We start from the raw sequence: 19,140 nt of genomic DNA on the forward strand, positions 1-19,140 counted from the left end.
AGAAATAGCCTGAAAGCAAAATCATGAGCAAAGTCAAACTGAGGTCATTCATTTCATCTTGTTAACACTTAATCTTCCCCATTTTTGTGGAAAGTTTGACCGAATTTTAGAATTTCAGAGTATTAGATCTTTTCGTGCATTGTTATTTTGCAAAAGGAAAAGTGAAATATATTTAGAAAAATAGTATAAATTGAAAAATGAATATGAAAATTGGATATCATCCTAAAATTATATGAATATGGTGATTTCAGCACAATGCTGCAAAGAGTTGTTTATTCACCATTATTTTTCATATTTTTTAAAAAAGCTTTTTGATTTTTTGTCATTTGCTCCTGGTTATATTTTCAACAAGCTCAAAACCGCAAATTCAATTTGAATACTATCAAAACTTACAGCCGTTTTTGTCTCTGCTGCAGAATATTTTGAGATAGACTTTAGTCAACGTTGTTCAATTACTAATTATATCACCTGAGATAGTCGATAAAACTTTTTGTTTTGGTTTGTTTTCATATTATTACCTCGAAATACGTTGGGTCGCTTGGCAACCTGTAATTCAATTAATCAAAAACAAAATAGAAGTATCAATTAGTTAGATTGCTTGCCTTCTTCAATGAAGCTTTCCAACTATGAAAAATATATCAGAAAGCTTTTTAAGAAGTACACGCTTTTTTTATAAGAACAGCTAAAATTCTTGAAGCCTTTGAATGTTCTTAACTTTTTGAGATTTAAGCCTAAAAATGTTCTTAGCATGTTCTTATTTTCACAATTTTGTGAGTATTTTTATTCGTTTTTCTAAGAAATCAGGTGTTTTAGACTGTCCAAAGCCTTATAATGTTCTTAACTTGCTCTTAACATTTTGGCCATCGAAGCCTTATTTATATTCTTATATAATTTCTTCTTATAAAAAAACAACGTGCAGGCTTTTTTCACTTTGTCTTTTGAATAATTTGCTGAAATTGGTCCAAATATAATCCCTGGCTGTTTTTTTGCCATTGATAAGTTTTCATGATATTTTTTAATTTCGCATTTTCGCAATTTTGCAATTTTCTTGAAATAAAGCTTGCAAAATCACGTGAAATCTCTGATTCGCAAAATTAGATACACACGAAATTTCTGTCAGGTTTTTAGCATAAAATACACTGTGGACAGGGCCACTCCAAACAAATTTTTGGCTAATTTGCGAAAACAAATTGTCGAAATCAAATCTTGCGAAAACTGATTTGATTGAATTCTGCTTAATAGTACAAGTTTCTATCAAAAGAAGTCAAAAATAAATAGAGGTCAGTGAATGTGAAATCCAGAGGGCTACATCATAAATTTGCGTTTTGCTCGATGGGTTAAAAACTATTCTTGGTTGGACATTATCAATCAATTCTGAAAGAATGAAATTACATACAATTTAAGCGAATTTTTCTTTGAATATACACGTTTTTTATAAGAACATCCAAAAATTTTGAAGCCATAGGATGTTCTTAACTTTTTGAATTTTAGCCTAAAATGTTTTTAACATGTTCTTATTTTCACCATTTTGTCAGCATTTTTGTCCCATTTTCTTTAGAAATTGGCTATTTTAGAGTCTGCAAAGCCTTAAAATGTTCTTAACTTGTTCTTAACATTTTGACCATCGAAACTTTATGTTCTTATATAGTTTGTTCTTATTTAAAAAATTACGTGTAGCAAGGTTAATGTATTTTCCTGTTCAAAATAACGGGCTAATTTCATTTAATTATTTGACGAGATTCTTCTGCTCCAAAACAAGAAAACGGAAATTCATAACAAAGTAGAAAATTGAAAATGAGCCTCATTTTAAGCGAATTTTTCTTTGAATATATTTGAACAAGCGAATTAAAATTCAGAAACAAGCATGTTTAGCTAAAAGTCAAAAACATTCAAACCAGAAAAGAAATCATATCACCAACTCAAACGTGACAAGGACAAAAGTAGCAAACCGACAAATCAGAACAGCAACAAAACAAACTCAACAAAAATGAAAACCAAAACCGACAAAAATACAAATTTAGCGTAATGGAGTGTGGATAGATGAAGACCAAAGTCTGGCATCAGGTGTGGTCATGAGTTAGTCAGTGGCGTTGTGGGAAAATTTTTCTGGAGGGGCCAAAGTCAATTTTTTTTAAATGGCGCCCCCCCTCCAATTTTTCAAAGTGGTGTCCCCACCCATCATTTTCTAAACTTTTACCAAATTCATTTGCCTAGGCATAATGAGGAAGGAAATATTTAGTGGAGAAGAGTAGATTTATCTTTGATGAATGGAAAAGGGAAAAATAGACCCCCCCCCCATGGTTGGGGCCGACTAGAAAATTTTTTTAAATCAACTGCCAAGATACCCTAAATCACTAAAAAAAAATAGACAAATTTGACACTTCCTAGAGTGAAAAGAAACTTAAAGAAACAATGTGTTATGCGAGCGAAGCGAGCGAAAAAATTGATGTTTTATGATTTCAATATTGTTGTCAGCAGATTCGTCTCTGAACGCAGTTAGCTTTTCATTTAATAATGCTATATTGTACACAAAAAAAACTTGTAAATTAGCTAGACAGCAAAGAAGTTACCAATTAACTGTATTGTGAGCGAAGCGAGCGAAAAAAATTGCAAGTATTTTAAAATTATCTCAGTAAAATTGGTCCTGGGCGCAATTTAAGGCGCATAAAGTATGATTTTTAAGATTGGGGCGTTTAAAAAAATCTCTTTTGGCGCCCCTTGCTCTTCGGCGCCCCTTCAAAAAAGCTCCGCTGGGGGGGCCATGGCCCCCCCGGCCCCCCCTGCCACAACGCCACTGGTTAGCATGCCCTGCTAGGATAGGTTAATTTATTTTGTATTTTCCTGTTTAAAATAACGGGCTAATTCCATTTAATTATTTGACGACATTCTTCTGCTCAAAAGCAAGAAAATCGAAATTCATAACAAAGTAGAAAATTGAAAATGAATCAATTAAATTAAATTAAGGCAATTAATGTATTTTGAGTTTCAAATATTTATATGGGCGATTCTTCTTGAAAAACATTAGAATGGAATGCTCTATTGTGAATTATTTATTTATAAGCTTTGTTGCTTAATTAAAGACCACAAATTATGAGCCCCCTCCCCCAAGCGGTTGGCGTGATGACGTTGAGAGGTCAAAACGTGATCGTGATTTAAAAAATCTTTGAGCCGTGATACGTGATTTGGACTTTTTCAAATGGATGCGTGATTAGCCATTTTTTTGCAGATTTTCGTGATCGTGATTAAAGACAAAAAAATGCGTGATATCGTGAACACTGGGGGGGGGGAGCTCAATTATGGATGAGTTTGGGCGAATTGAAAATTTAGAATTTTTGTGTTATCAAAGTTTCGCGAAACAGTCACTTTTCATCGGTTTTTAGATTTCTAGCATTTTTCTTGGGGTTTTAGAAAAAAAACATTTAATTTCAATATTTCGTGAAGGCTGAAATTTGCCATAATATCGCAAAAAGCCGTGGTGGTCAGTCATATTCTTACGACGAAATTCGCGCTAGATTTTGTTCTTATCACTATTTTTATACTTCTCATTAACCACTTTTGGACTTTCAAATTATGTAGCTCTTAAATGTGGCCGAGTCTTATGTTCTTATGAAAAACACTTTTTTTTTTTATTTCACAATCAATTACCCGTCTGCTACAAGTTTTTTTATAAGAACATCAAAATTTTTTGGATGTTCTTTACTTTGATTTTTAATCCTGAAAATGTTCTTAAAATGTTCTTATTTTCACCATTTTGAGTATTTTTTTGTGCAATTTTCAACGAAATTGGGTATTTTAGAGTCCGTGAAGCTGCAAAATATTCTTAAGTTGTTCTTAGTATTTTGGCTATCGAAGCCTTGTGTTCTATAGTTTGTTCTTATAAAAGACGTTATACTCTGCACAAATGGGTCTCTAACCCCGTCATTATGTAACATAGATATAATTTGACACAATCTGACAGCCCCCAATTTACCGTTCAAAAAAACAGGATAATTAGATGCGCTTTAAAAAGCGAGTTATAAAACGAATTTTTTTATAAACACGTGCACAACACATGTTTGGTATGAGGACATTGATATGTATATGTTGACGCTCTCTAATTCAACGTTCTACTATTCGATACGCTTCCTTATTCGATGAAATTTAAAGTCCCCGTCAACAAGAAACTCTCATAAACATATTCGATAAGCTCCCTAATTCGATGAAATTCCATTCCCCTTCAAAATCAAATTAGAGAGCGTCAACTGTATATGTTATTGAACATTTGACCAAGCCGTTCTTCTTAAACCGTCTTCTCGGCTAAGATTATACTTCCCAGACCAAGATTCGAGTCACTTTTGGACGTTTTTTCTCAGGTAACTGGCTATCATGAACAGGCTCGGCGGAAGCGGGCAGTCTGGGGAGACTCCAGCCTCCACATTTTTGCGCCAATGAAATTACAAATTACAAATTCCTCATTTTTGGCCTTCAGCGTCCCCACTCTTATGGTTGTTCCGCCGGGCCTTTTATCTAGAGATACCGAAAATAGTTTATATAAAATAGCTTGCAAACGTTCCTAAGCCCATTTTTCAACTACCTCGGAGTACTGCTCGTTTTTTGAAGTGGAATATTAGTCTGTAAAGTGGAATCATAGCCGAAACGACGGAAATTCAGGAAGGGCTAGCTTGTTAAATGCTGCTAAAGTGAGACCAATTTGATTAGTTGTTTTACGGGCTTGACCGATCCTGAAATTCCAAAAATCGAAATAAAAGTAAAATTGATGTTGGCAGTACATTTTTATTTTCATTGCTTTAGAGAATGCCAAATTTTCAAAATTTTGTTAGTTTTTCCAAGTTTTTGAGAATTTAATGTTTAATTTTTCATTTCATCCATAAATTCTGTGTCTTTTCATTTTCATTTTTTGTGCATTTTTGTCAAGATATAGTAGTTTTTGCTGCTTTTTTAGGAGATTTTATAGATGAAATTCTACTTTCATTTTTATTTTTCCGCCGACCTGCTGACCGACCCTCTTTTTTTGGGTAGCTTGGCCCGTAAAACAACATATTAAATTGGCCTTGCCTAATAGGGTATTTCGCTATCGGAAGAAAATTAACTCTTTCAGATACTGCATTTATTTTCTTCTTTGTGTTTTCGTGAAAATTAAACATCGAAAAATCTTGTAAAAATTGCTAACTTTTGAAATTATATTCATGCGAAATTCCTAAAATCTAATTTTCGGCGTAAATATATACTGTAAATTTGCTAAATTTTTGACGAAGATTTGCATTCTCAGTGCCATTTTTCTATTGATTTTTGCCTGATTCGTAGAAATAAATCTTTAAAATGATCTACTTATTAAGAATGCGAAGATGTTGAAAAAGTATCAAACACGTGACCAATGGATGCAATTAAAGGACAAAGGTCTTCTTCGTTGGACTTTGTTCAGCAGGCTGCAGATTATTCGAATTTCCTCTTCATGTTTTGCAAAGATTTACATTTAAAGAAAGATTTTGGGTACATTATGTTACTTATAGGCAAATGTGACTAAATACGTCCAAAATTAGCCAATATACCAAGTGTCAGACTTAAGGTTATAACTCCTTACCACTTGATTAAAGAACATAAATAACATAAATCGAAAGCTTTTTGGAATAAAATACCTTCCAAATGGTACTAAAAGTATTGCCTAACTCTTAAGCTACATTGGTACTGGTTTTATGCCAGTTTGAAGTTCTGGATTTCAAAAAAAAACAACATTGAACTCTAATTTCAAAAATCATTGTCGTATGTCTTCACTTATTGATATGTTGCAAATATCTGTCTATTTTGTAAATACAGAAATTTCGCGAATTCGCTTTATACGCGAAAAGCTCTTTCTGCAAACGCATTCTTCCCCTACAATATCTTTACATTTTTGTTATAAGAACATCCAACATTTTTGAAGCCTTGGGATGTTCTTAACTTTTGGAATTTTAAGCCTAAAAATGTTCTTAACATGTTCTTATTTTTACAGTTTTTTGAGGATTTTAATCCATTTTCCTATGATATTCGGTGTTCTAGAGTCTGCAAAGCCTTAAAATGTTCTTAACTTGTTCTTAACATTTTTATCATCGAAGCCTTATGTTCTTATATAGTTTGTTTTTATAAAAAAACGTGTACACACTTTTTTTTATAAGAATGTCCATGATGAAAATGGCAAAAAAAATAAGAATAATGCCAGGGGGGGTCTTGCAGTTACTCCTTGACACTATGTGGAGTAACTGCAATTTTGGACATTTTCTACAGACACCACACCACCTTGCAGTTATTCCATAGTGTACTAACTGATTTTACCCTCAAAATTGGTGTATACCACCCCCAAAAGTGCCAAATTTGGCAATTTTTTCACTGAATTCCTCATTTTTGATACCATTTTACTGGGTTCGTCTTATTAACGACCATTCAAGAGTTAAATATCTCAATTATTTTCCAAGTTTGTTAAAATATCTTTCATGCCTTGATTGAAGAAAAAATTTTGTGATTTTTTTTGACTTTTGAAAAAACTGTTTTGAATTTTTTTACTTCCGGAATTTTTAAAAACCTAAAATTTTAAGTGAAAAATTGAAAAATGTGCTCACTTAGTACACCATATCCTACCAAAATCAACAATTTTGGGCTTAGGCACCACCCATGTTGCAGTTAGTCCACTGGTGGAGTAACTGTTTTCCCAAATTTTGGTTTATATACCACCACGGTAGTAATTGTCATAGTGTTTATATAATAACTGCATGACCCCCCCCCTGATAATGCTAAGAATACCACCATCATGGAATTTTGCTAATCAAGCAAATCTAATCGGGGGGGGGGGTTCACTTTTACGGTATGACGGTATTGGACCTTTTTACCCCCGGTAAATCGGTATTAAGAAAAAAAAAGACGGGATTACGGTATTTCATTTTCTACCGGTATCGGTAAATTGCCTGTTTTTTTTGTCGGTATTTCGATATTTTTATCAATAAAAACCTTTATTTCGGTATAAAACTATTTACCTTTTAGTTTCTTCACAAGTTTCATGCAGAAAAATTTTCAAAAAAGATAAGTCTATTCCACTATTTAACCAGTAAAATGTTCTTGCTCGCTTCGCTCGCACAATCTAGGATGTCCTTTATTGTCATGGTGAGGTTATTCAAAATAAGCAAAACATTATGATATCTACCTAAACAAATATTTTCGTTATTTTTCCGCGGGCGCATTTTTTTAATGACAACTTTTGTGATGAAAATACTGCATCCAACGAATGAGTCAAGATAAAATTTTCTCCGTCATCACTAAATAATATGGTCGTCTCTCCGTATTCACTTATATTGCTACTAACTACAATACAATGCACTGATACTGCAGTAACTTAGAGACAGTAAAGGCGGTATTTACTCCTTCAATAATCAGTAAAAGTAGGTAGTTCTAAAAACATCTTTGTGCAGCATCGAACGATTAAAAAATATGATCATGATGCACATGATGCGTTTTCAGGCAATCTAGGCATTTTAAATTTTAAATTTTTCTTGGGCGAAACTCTTGGAACGCCGCACCGGGTACGGCAGGTACGTCGCTCGCCGTACCATATTTTTGCCAACAAATGGTCAGTGTTAAATAAAATCAAAAATTTACCGTGAAAAGCACAGCTCAAAATCATATATTTACGCTGTGCCGACGAATCGAGATTCTATTCATCGCGCAATCAGCGAAGACAAAAGTAACCATGACGACCATCCAAGATCTTGGATGAGCGTCATAGTCGATATTTTTATTCCCGTCGTTGAAAACACAACTTACAAAAAGTCATCAATGCTTTGTAAAAAGAGTCAGTGATAGAGAATCATAACATAAAGTCTGTCTATTATTTCGATTCAATTAAAGTGACATTTCCATAATTAAAAGTTTAGTAATTACTGTTATACATTTGGGGATCATGTAAAAGATTTCTTTCGAAATAAACTCATTTCAACTACACTTGGAGGTTTCTGGGGAATTCGTAAATAGTAAACTGCATATTGATACAGTCTGCTAGACATTAATATGGTAATATTTGCTCTTCATCTTTGATTTTTTCTACAGTGATTAGATTGACACATGCGCGATAAAATTTCTATTATTTGTCTTCAGAGGTTACTATTTTCTTTGAAAACTTAACCTCTGATACTCAGGGTATCAAAAATTGTGAAGGCATACTTGGCTAACAATGGCGTATTAAGCTAAGGCCATTTTTCAATAACAAAGGAGAGCGAGAATTTTCGAAAAATTTAAAGGGGGGGGGCATCATAAAGTACAAGACTTGTTTGTACAGTTTCTAATTTGTTACTACACAATAGATTTGATAACTGAAAATTCATTATTTTCGAAAAAAAAAACATAAATATAATATCGGTATCGGTATTAGGCTTCCTTCACCGACGGTATTACGGTATTTGACCCAAAATTTTGTCGGTATGACGGTATTTAAGACTCCTGAAACCCCCCCTAATCTAGTCTGAATTAGAATTCCTAACCTGTAAGAATGCTGTAAGAATATTTAAGGATGATTTTCCCAAAAAAATTAAGAATATCCATGATGAAATGGTTTAACACCATTCTTATAAAAAAAAGCTTGTATTGGAAATAATCAGATTCTAAGATAAGATAAGAAGAAATCTTTCAATCTAACGCCTAATTAATCATTAAAACATTTAAAGTAATCATTGAAAATCAAAACACAGGTAGGTTTCAGCCTAATGAAAATATTGAAAATTGGTAATTTAATTTTATATCCTGGATTTTACCAATCACTATTAGTGTCTAATTGACTTATTTATTTACAATCAAAATAAACAAACCTATTATCTTATCATTTTAATATTTCCTCTTTGTGTAGGTGTAATCACACTAATCGCCAATCCCTTGACTGGATTTCAGATTTTTTTCTCCACTTTTTACATGTTTTTTATGAGAACAAACTATATAGCGTCGCTTACATGGCTTACTGTAAGGGGGCTCCCCCAGGGGCTGACGTGACACGTCATACGTGAATTTTGTTTTTTTTGCTCGTGAATACGTGAGTTGGTAAAATTTTGTGCGTGAATACGTGAATTGAGGGTCAACTGGGGGAGCCTCAGTAAGGCTCAATCTCAAAATTAGTATATCTTACAAAATTTTATTGTGGTGTTGTTCACCTTTAAAATTTACATTCGTTATTTGTCATACAGAGGAATATCCAATGTTTTCCTATGACAAAAAGGTCAAGAACAGAACAGAATAATAGAAATATTTTCAATTTTTCAAGTCACTTGTTTTGAGATTAACCCTTTAGTCATGCGAGCGATATGAAAATTAGCTTTCGATAGCCAAAGTTTTAAGAACATTTTTGCGAGGCTTTCTTCGACTCTCAAACACCCAAAATTTCTTTGGGGTACATAAGAATACCAAAAGAATGATAAAAATGAGACTACTTTAAGAATATCTTTAGGATTGAAATTCAAAAAGTTAAGAATATCCAAAAAAAAATTAATTTTGGATATTCTTATAAAAAGTCATGTATTAGATTTAAGATTTTTTCCCACTTTCGAGAACGGAAGTAGTTGCAATACGGGACAATCTTTATAAAAGAAAAATCTTTGAAGTTTAACCATTCAAAAAAGTAAAGGAAAATTAGATTTTAGATTGAGAAAAATTTAAAGCAAAACTCAATTTTAGTTCTATGATACGGGTGATTCCTTAGCACTTTGCATAGGCTACTTTCATTAAGAACATTGTATGCAGTAATTCCATTTCCTTTCCAATTTGTGGATTTTATGTAAATTTATGCAAAAGTGACCGTAGTATATGATGAGAGGGCGTCCGGCTATAGTATTGTGCGTTTAATCGTGGATTCAATCACTGGTTAGGTCATACAAAAGGCTTCGTCCCGGCTTCGTACTTAGTACAAAATGGTAATTAATGCATTTCTTGTTGATGCTAAGCAACAAAAGAGCGAGGGTTAAGGGGAAAGAAGTGGCGCCCTCACCTATCTTCCATTAGATAGCTAGTGGAACGGGAGCCTTCGGATCGCAGACTGACTTGCTTACTTACTTGGCAAAAAATGTACTGCGTGTAACGTTGCATAGGGTGGGGTTTTTACCTTCTCCAAATTTCAAGAGTTACAAAAACAACAATAGGTCATTAATAGTTTCTGCAAGGGTCGGGAATTTCCCTTTGTCGTGTCTTTTTAAGGTTACGAAAATTCCCCTTGAGAATAGCAACCCTCGAAAAGCTGGATAATAATAGGGTTAAGTTGAAAACCTAATTCTACCGGAGTTTAAAGTCTTAACAAAGAAATGATTTGTTTCTTTCCTCTTCATATTACACAATAACGAAATATTAAACATACTAGCTGTAATAATTTTTACAGTTCGTTAATTAAAACAACTAATTTTTTTTCAATAAAGTACCTTGATATGGAGAAATATTAGCCTGAGTACATTATCATACTTAAAGTATATTTTATAGTAATTTCCTCTCTGTTCAGGTGCTAGCCATAGATCTATAAGGCCCGAAGGGCTAGAGTGTGCCGTGGTTAGGTAGAAAATTCTACCTAGGTCACGTGACATTACAAAGAATTTCAGCGCTCGACCAATCAGAAGCTTCGGGGATTTTTGAAAACAATAACAACAATATTTCTTGCAATATTCACCTTTTTTTGCCTGCGATTGCTTAAAGCACGACATCTAGCCCTTCGGGCTTTATAAATCTATGGTGCTGGCAGCATTTAAATATTCCATTCTTGTTCTCAATTTTGTTTTGTGAGGCTAGTGAAATGTTTATCAAAACAAACGTAGTCACCAGCTCCTTTGGGTTTGGCATCGCACTCTTCAATCTTCAATTTCTCATCTACTGTATCATAATAAAGCACCAATACATGAGAATGTCGAACAGCTTTGGTTGTTGTTACCGTATGTCTTAAAGACGGGTCAGCTTTCATTGCTTTGAATTTCTTCAAACTCATCTGAATCGTGTGTTTATGTTCAGTTATATCCTTCTCAGAATCACCAGTCGTTTCAGCATGTGATACACCCATTTGGAAGTAAACATCATCGTTGGTAACTTTGGTTACATAACCGTCCAACGAATCTTCGAATGCATTCAAACGTTTCCAGATAGTGTTTCCTTCACCATAAATGGGCATGATGGGATATCGTTGTCTAATGATACCTTCAATGTCAGCAATCTCTGGGGACATGATTCGAACACCAGAAGCTTGTGTATTCACCGTGTGACCTGTTTAAAGAATAAATAACAGTTTTTGAGGTAACTATGACAAAATGCATTGAAAAAAATTGTGATAATTAAGACCCTGAATTTCCAAACGGACAATGAATACTCATTACGATTACAGCACTTTCTTTCAGCTCCTTCAAGAGCTAAAATCTGTATTTCATGAAAGAACTTCCACTCAAGATTCTCAAAAACAAGATTCCATTGCCAGAGTTAAATTATTCTAAATTTAGTTAACAATTATGTTAATGATAAAATGTCTACCGAGTTTATCGTTCTACATCTACAATTTGAGCTTTACTAAGCTCATTTCGATTATCAGCCAGAGTGAGAGAGAGAGAGAGAGTGATATATAAGTGAAGGTAGAGAGTCTATCACAATATTTCCCTAAACCCTACCTGGAAGCACATTTCGATCACGAACTTACACCGCAATGGGCTGTGTTCGAATCCCAAGAACCGGCAGGGTGTTAGGGAAACATGATGGTAGACTCTCTACCTTCACTTCATATATTGACGAGATTCAATTTAATTTTTCATTGTTTTGAAAAAGCATTCTCGTTTATTGTTCTTAGTGCCTTTGTTAAATCACAATAGCTAGTTATAAGATCAAAGGAAATTTTCGGTTTTTGCTCATTTTGGGCATGATGAGTCACATCGTCAAAAAAACTTCCTGTCAAAAGTTAACTTATGTGACAAGGATCTTGTGTGCCAAATTTCATCCGAAAAGACCCACCAGATTAAAAGTTAAGGGGTGGTCAGCCCCCCCCCTAGTTTTGAACCGCCCCTAGAATAGGGTTAGGTATTGGTTTAAGATCTTGTACCAGTTGTCACTTTTTAGTCTCTGATTAATTAACCTCGGCTCGCTATCACATTTTATGTTCACAGTGACTGTGATACATACGGCAGATGGGCGTCGGTACTTTCGTGAGCACTACCGAGATTAGTTAAAAGCGAACTAAGGGACCGGGAACGAGTTTGGTCAATAACAACACGTTTGGACTTAAAATGTGAATTTATTCGTACCTGTTGAGTTCTTGATCCATACACCACCAGTTTTAGAAGTATCAGCAGCATCAGATTCGCCAACACCAGTGAAGAAGGATGCAGGAGTGTGGAAAAAGTTTCTTTGATCCGAGTGACTGTATGGATTGCCTTTGCTGCCTGACCCGGTGGCCTGGTGATGAATGAATGAAGAAAACAATTTTAAATTGTGTTAATTTCAAGGCCGTTGAATATTAAAGCTTGAATATTTGGATGGGTCACAGGCAAGAAGCAACAAAAATTTATTTATTTATTGATGCCGTTGAATACTTGCCAAGTAATATTCGTGTAATAAGGTAACTGTAAACTCGCCTCGAAAACCCAATCTTTTCTCGGATTTTGACAATCATAGCCTACAGTATCCCTCCCAGGGGAATGCAATCTCGTACCCAAAGCCACTTATACACCACTTTTTGATTTGACTGATGGATGTGATATATACAATAGACAAATTACGTTACGAACATCACTTGCCTCGTTTTGAAAATATTGCCATGGTGATTAACTCCCAGCGGATTTTGATAAAACTACTTTTTATTCATAAAAAGATCAATTAATGTCTCAAGGGACATAATCACCATGGTAATTGTTTGAATACGAGGCAAGTGATGTTCTTGACGTAAGTTATGAAAAGGTCTATCGTAAGTGGTATCAGAATCAGAAAAGGATGAATAAAAATGAATTTTTACCTTTGGGTCCTCTGAGTATTGGATATCATAAGGATTCCATTTAGCTAATGGCGTCAAGTAAATGATCTCCATGGGGATAGCGTAACTGACTTTGGTCTCCACTTCGTTTCCATCTTTATCTGTGTAAGTTTGACCAGCGATTCTCTCTTGACTGTTCATGGCCATGTACAAACGATCTGAATAACCACGCTGCGTTGAATCTGTACCCATGGCATCTTTTTTAGCTACATTATACCGAGGGAATAAAAGGTATCGATCATATGATGAAATAAATGGAAGTTCTGAATAATGAAATTCAGAATATTTATATGGAAATACACCTTTTTGACCGTAGCCACCAATTGCTGTGCGGGCATTTTTTGGTCCGTTTTACTACCCAAAACCGTCCCAATCCTTTTTTTTTCGCACCTATAGACAATACTGTAGTAAAAAAAGACTGGGACGTTTTTAGGGTCGAAAAGGTGTATTTATTGTTTATTAGTTTTTAGTGTGTTTATTATTAATGATACAGTGATTTCAATCGCGCACACTTTCTCTCCTTTTTCCATCGGAAATTTCTTTTTCTAAAACACCACTTTCTAAACAGCCTCGGTGAAACTTTTTTCCTCAGTGGGGATAAAAAATTCCTATTGAAATCCCAATAAAGATAGTATTTCTATTGCTCCAAGGTTAAAAAATGTAGTGGGGATGGTTTTGGAGTGTAATTTTTAATCATGAATTTCGAATAGGGATGAAATCAAAGTCAATTTTCCAGAGGTGCTGAAATTCCTGGATATTTTCCCAACGGGAATGAAATTTTCCGGTGGGGCTGGACACAGGGTGTTCTAAAGCTTAAATTTGTAAAAAAGATCGGGGAATTTACCAGAGATATTCTAGTGCTAGATAGCCTCGTATGATTCGGTTAAAGCTAGATAAAGAGGAAGTCATGCGCAAATAGGATCAAAGTTATAGCGAACTAACAAATAAAATTCTGCTAACATCAAGCCTTAGAATATGTTATTCAGATTTTAATATCTTGATTTTTTTAACCTGGTTCGTAATAAATTGAAATTTTACATCATATCCTTGGGAGGTGGATTTCCAAATGGTCAGATAATAAGGACGATGCAGTAAAAAGGTTTTTGCTACAACAAAGCCTTATTATCTATGTCACACAGATATGCACCCTTTAACAAAGATAATAATTTTATTGAAAATCTTCTCTACACAAGAGTGTACCTCACGTGTATAATGTAGTGTTCGGAAATTAATTTTGAAATTTCCGTAGATTTTCAGGTGTGTTTACAGACAACTAAAAAGGTGACCGTAGTACAGTGGTAAAGCATCCGCCTACGTTGCGCAAGGATATAGGTTCAATCCCCAGCTGGGTCATACCAAATATTCCCTACATTGTACTTGACGCCTCTCTGCTTGATGCTCAGCAATTAAGGGAAGGATCAAGGGAAGGTGGAACAATCCAGGGAGAAAGAGTGGCGCTCTCCCCTACCTTTGGGTAGCTAGCTATCGAAAGAAGAGCCTTTGGGTCGCTTCCGTCTGCGTGGTCACAGACTAACTAAAACTTAAAAACAAAAAAGATCAATTCTTACATAGTTTATAGGGTCGATGGTAATAAGCTCCGTTTAATGGTTGTCCACTTTTGGAAGGGTTTGCACTCATTGCAATAGAATCAAAAGAACTTGCTGATACATTCCCACCATAATTATCTTTGCCAGGAATTTCTTCCATCATTTCATCCATGAGGTTATATGTTTGTGGGTGATCCCTCCACTTGCCGTTGCGATCCACGCCTATTATATAAAAAAATGGAATGCTATGTTCAAGGCACCACCCTTTTAGAACCCCTGTTAGTTAAAAACCCCGCTGAATTATATTGCTCATAATCTTCCAAGCCGGTACACAACATTTTTTCACGTTCATTTAACGTTTTATGAACGTTAGGGACGTTAAATAGACGTTGATTTAACGTTTCGTACCTACTGAGTTGCAACTCTGGATGACTTAAATTTAGCCTATTTTTCATTTTTTTCATTATGATATATGATAATATTGTTCATACCTTCGATATTAAAACGAATAGCTCTGGTGTTTAAGAATTTCTCGTCGTTCCAGCCATTCATTTTTTGAGAATGAGGATCCATAATGGGTTTCAAATAGCTTGTTGGTAAGTCTTTAGACAAAGGATGACATAGGATACGGTAGTTCCATTGAGCTAGCTTAGGTTTCTTGTTCTCGTCAAATCCAAAGATTGAAGTTGGCAACCATGCTAGATTCTCTAATAAGTCTTTGGTTCCAGAATAAGATGTGAAACGAATCTATAAGAAATTTCGAATGGAAATTTAGCTGCAGAGATTTCAGAATGATTCACATTTTTGGCTCAGCATTTTCGGTCCTTTCATAGCATGTCGCTGTTTGTTTTGATGTATGTCCGTCGTCAAGTTATCTTGGAAGAAACGGCGCTTTGTAACAATCCTTAAGAATAATCAACTGTATTTTTAGTTTTTATTGGCAACGTTATGAGGGAAAGATTGCTAATAAGTAAATATCTAAGTTCAGAATTGAAGCTTATGCATTCTTAGGGTAAACTTGTGAAATATTGTTATTTTTTTTCATTTGTTTGCGATATCCACAAGGTTTTCAGAAGCATCAATGTATATTGATAAGAAATCCTTACTCACAGGACGCTCGCTCTCGTATTATAAACCCGGGGGACTGTCCATCCCGCATGGAATAATTAGCAGAAAAATTGCCCAGTGAGAGAAGTGCCCTATGTCCATTAAACGATTCTAAAATTCTCAATCCATTAAGGCGGTTAATGTAAATTTTAAGAACATTATGCTAGACACGAGGTTGTTAACGATGTATTAAGAGAATACTGTCAACTCTCTCCTATTCATAATGTTTCTGTAATTCGAGCTAATTAATACATTGGTCCCTTCAACTGGAAAATCTTTTAAAGTACTCTCCGTAATTCGAATCTTTATTGGGGAAGAAAATTCATTGTCTGAAGATCGAATTAGAGGGAATCAACTATAATCTCTTATACCATTTGACCAAGAATTGTGTTAAAAGTAGAAATTGAATAAGGTGATCACTCGAAAGGGCTTTTGAAAGATAAAACCGTATACCCCCATGAGGGTTGCAGAATTGAACAAGAATTCAGAATTCCAGAGGGCTTTAAACCTAAAATTGGGGGGTAAAATTGGTAAATCCGGGGGGTTTCAGCATTTGCAGCGAGAAGATAAGGTTGGGTCTCCCAAACAAAGGGATACTCAAGGTCCCGAATAGACTTCCCCCTCCCGCTAATTAATTTTCTAGTTTTTTGTTTTTGAGTTGAAGTGTAAATCAGGCTTAATCCATTTCGAACGTTCGAATTTTGGTAAAAGGTAAAAGGAAACTTCACTGAATATTTTCAGACCCCCCCCCCCCGTTTATTATATTTTGCAAAAATTTCGGACCCACCCTTTTATTCAGACCCCCCCCCTACTATTCGGGACCTTAGAGAAAAGTAGATAGTAAGAATATATTGACACCTTATTTTGAAGCTCATACCAAGCAGATAGTAAGAATATATTGACACATTTGAAGCTCATACCAAGCAGATAGTAAGAATATATTGACACCTTATTTTGAAGCTCATACCAAGCAGATAGTAAGAATATATTGACACCTTATTTTGAAGCTCATACCAAGCAGATAGTAAGAATATATTGGCACCTTATTTTGAAGCTCATACCAAGCAGATAGTAAGAATATATTCACACCTTATTTTGAAGCTCATACCAAGCAGATAGTAAGAATATATTGGCACCTTATTTTGAAGCTCATACCAAGCAGATAGTAAGAATATATTCACACCTTATTTTGAAGCTCATACCAAGCAGATAGTAAGAATATATTCACACCTTATTTTGAAGCTCAAACCAAGATTTCGCATCAATAGAATGTCGATCCGATTCGAAAGGTTCATCAATACCCCCTTTGTCATCTTTTGGTCGTGTCCAGGCCCCTTCCAAGTAACACAAAATCGGTTTGAAATATTTACGATAATCACGGTTGCTATAATCTTGATTTTTGAATGCTTTAAACCATTCTTTCATTTCTGTAATTTGTTCGGCTACCGTAGTTTTTTTCAAAACACGTGGCGGAACGTCTGGGAATTCTAGCTCTTTTGTTGCTTCATATCTTTTATCATTATGAGCGGCTGAACGTAATGCGTAATCGTTGTGACGTGTACGGAATTCGACGCCGTTTAAAACGCCGATGAACTCACCCATACCGCATATTTTCTTATTGTTTGAATGGTCATGGATGGAAGCAAAAGAACGTCCAGTGTGCGAACTTGAATGGTAAGTTTTTCCACCAGCTATAATATAAAAAAGAGAGATTTGAGGGAAATACGTGCAATAAACAAATTATTTTTCGATTTTCTCCTGTGTTGCTTTGGGTAATACAAAATTTTTCTGAAAAGAAAACAATTAACGTGCAACCATCTCTTTTCATCCAAAAATTAACTTATCGGCCAAAACTTAGTCGGCCTTAATTTTAGTCGGCCTTAATTATTAGTCGGCCCTAATTTTAGTCAGCCTTAATTATTAGTCGGTCTTAATTATTAGTCGGCCCTAATTTTAGTCACCAAGCCAAAATTTAGTCACTTAGGGCCGACTAAGTTTTGGCCGATAAGGTATATGAATAGTTTGGGCTATTTATCATTTTGGTAAACGTTTCGTTAATCATCTATGTTAGCTTAAGCCGTCAGTGTAAAAACACCCTAAGTGTTATATCGAATGTTTTCTACTTGAGCGTGATAAAGATTGTATTTTCTATGGAATTGTATCATAGTTTTTAGAAATTGTGGCAACATCAGTCCGCTGAGATTTTTCTAATATTTTTCTAATTTTAGCCTGCAAGAAGCTAAATGTCAAACCTCAAAAGGGAAGAATATCTCTTGTTTTTATTTGTAGGATTTATTACATAAGGGTGAGACTTAAATATGGCTTTTCCTTGTCGATAAAATTTTAGAGTATATTCTCACTGGGTTTTCTTTTGGTCCATTTGGTTTGTAAACAAGTCGCATTAAAGTTCTCAAAATCCACTTATGCGCTGATACGCAGTATAACACCCCTGTCTCACAGACCTGCTGGGACACCAGTCCCACTGGAAAATTTAGCCAACGGTGGAAAAATACCCTTGAATTTCAGCCCCACTGGGAAATTGACTTTGATTTCATCCCCACTCGAAATCCCATGTTCAAAAATTGCACTCCAAAACTATCCCACTGGATTTTTTATCCTTGGAACAATAGAATCTCTATCCCCATTGGGATTTTGATGGAAATTTTCATCCCCACTGAGAAAAAAGTTCCACTGGGGCTGTGAGAAAGGAATCTAGTATGGGACGTGTTAAAGTGTTAGATATTCGCTTATCACCGTATAATATACTTACCATTTCTTGTCCTGATTTGTTTGATTCCAGAATTTCCATCACTTCTTGTTTTTTCTTCTTCATTGAATTGCATGTTCTGTATCTGTCTGGTGATCAAGTACAATGTCTCCTTAAGCTTCTTGATTTCTGGATCTTCAATGGTCAGATTCTCAAGGTTGTCTTGAAGATTTGAAATCTCTTTATCTTTCTTTTGTAATTCATCAAGCTTGTTGACAGCGTTTTCAGCAAGTTGTTCAAGTTTTCCACCTAATACAGAGTTTGTTGAATTTGTTGATTATGTTTGGAAAGTTGGAAATGGAGTTTCTTTCTTTAGAGTTAAGCTTTGAAAAAGATGCTTTTAGTTCCATTTACACTTTTTCTCTTTTATAAGAACAATGAGGCTAAAACTCACCAAAAAATAAGAACAATTTGACAACAATGTTGAGCCTATAAGATTATTCAATTTTAAGCAATTTAGGTGTCAAAGTAGTAAAAATTGAATATTGCGCCTAAAATACCTATACATCCTATAAATAAGAACAGGATGAGAACAATTTGAGGCTCAAAGTGCCAAAGGAATATTCGAATATTCAAACCTTTTAAAGGAAGTACGGAGACGGTCTATAAACGCGAGGACATAAAGTTAGAAAAATTTAAGGAAAATACTTCACGGATAAATTTTCTTGAGATTTAATTTTGCGAGAGTCGCGAATCATTCTTGATTAATTTTTGGCGAATCAGCAAAAAAT

The 19,140-nt window shown here is 34.7% G+C and overlaps 1 protein-coding gene across 2 annotated transcripts in view; it reads right to left on the minus strand.

Moving 5' to 3' along the window:
• Positions 1-19,140, minus strand: part of LOC136814452 (uncharacterized) — a 792,139-nt gene that overhangs the window by 771,766 nt on the left and 1,233 nt on the right. The window contains exons 3-9 of one of the 2 annotated variants that reach the window (XR_010847638.1): positions 18,413-18,658; positions 16,873-17,333; positions 15,027-15,282; positions 14,557-14,757; positions 12,971-13,194; positions 12,264-12,414; positions 10,687-11,241 (exon numbers count right to left, since the gene is read on the minus strand). Coding sequence is in view for 1 of the 2 variants with exons in the window: in XM_067071000.1 (XP_066927101.1) it covers positions 10,754-11,241; positions 12,264-12,414; positions 12,971-13,194; positions 14,557-14,757; positions 15,027-15,282; positions 16,873-17,333; positions 18,413-18,658 (2,027 nt within the window). In the remaining variant the exon portion in view is untranslated. Of the gene's footprint in view, positions 1-10,354; positions 11,242-12,263; positions 12,415-12,970; positions 13,195-14,556; positions 14,758-15,026; positions 15,283-16,872; positions 17,334-18,412; positions 18,659-19,140 lie in introns of those variants that run through there. The other variant, XM_067071000.1, reaches the window with a different exon arrangement.

The sequence above is a fragment of the Clytia hemisphaerica genome, unplaced genomic scaffold (assembly GCF_902728285.1).
Source record: "Clytia hemisphaerica strain Z4C2 unplaced genomic scaffold, Clytia hemisphaerica genome assembly, whole genome shotgun sequence".
Taxonomy (NCBI): domain Eukaryota; kingdom Metazoa; phylum Cnidaria; class Hydrozoa; order Leptothecata; family Clytiidae; genus Clytia; species Clytia hemisphaerica.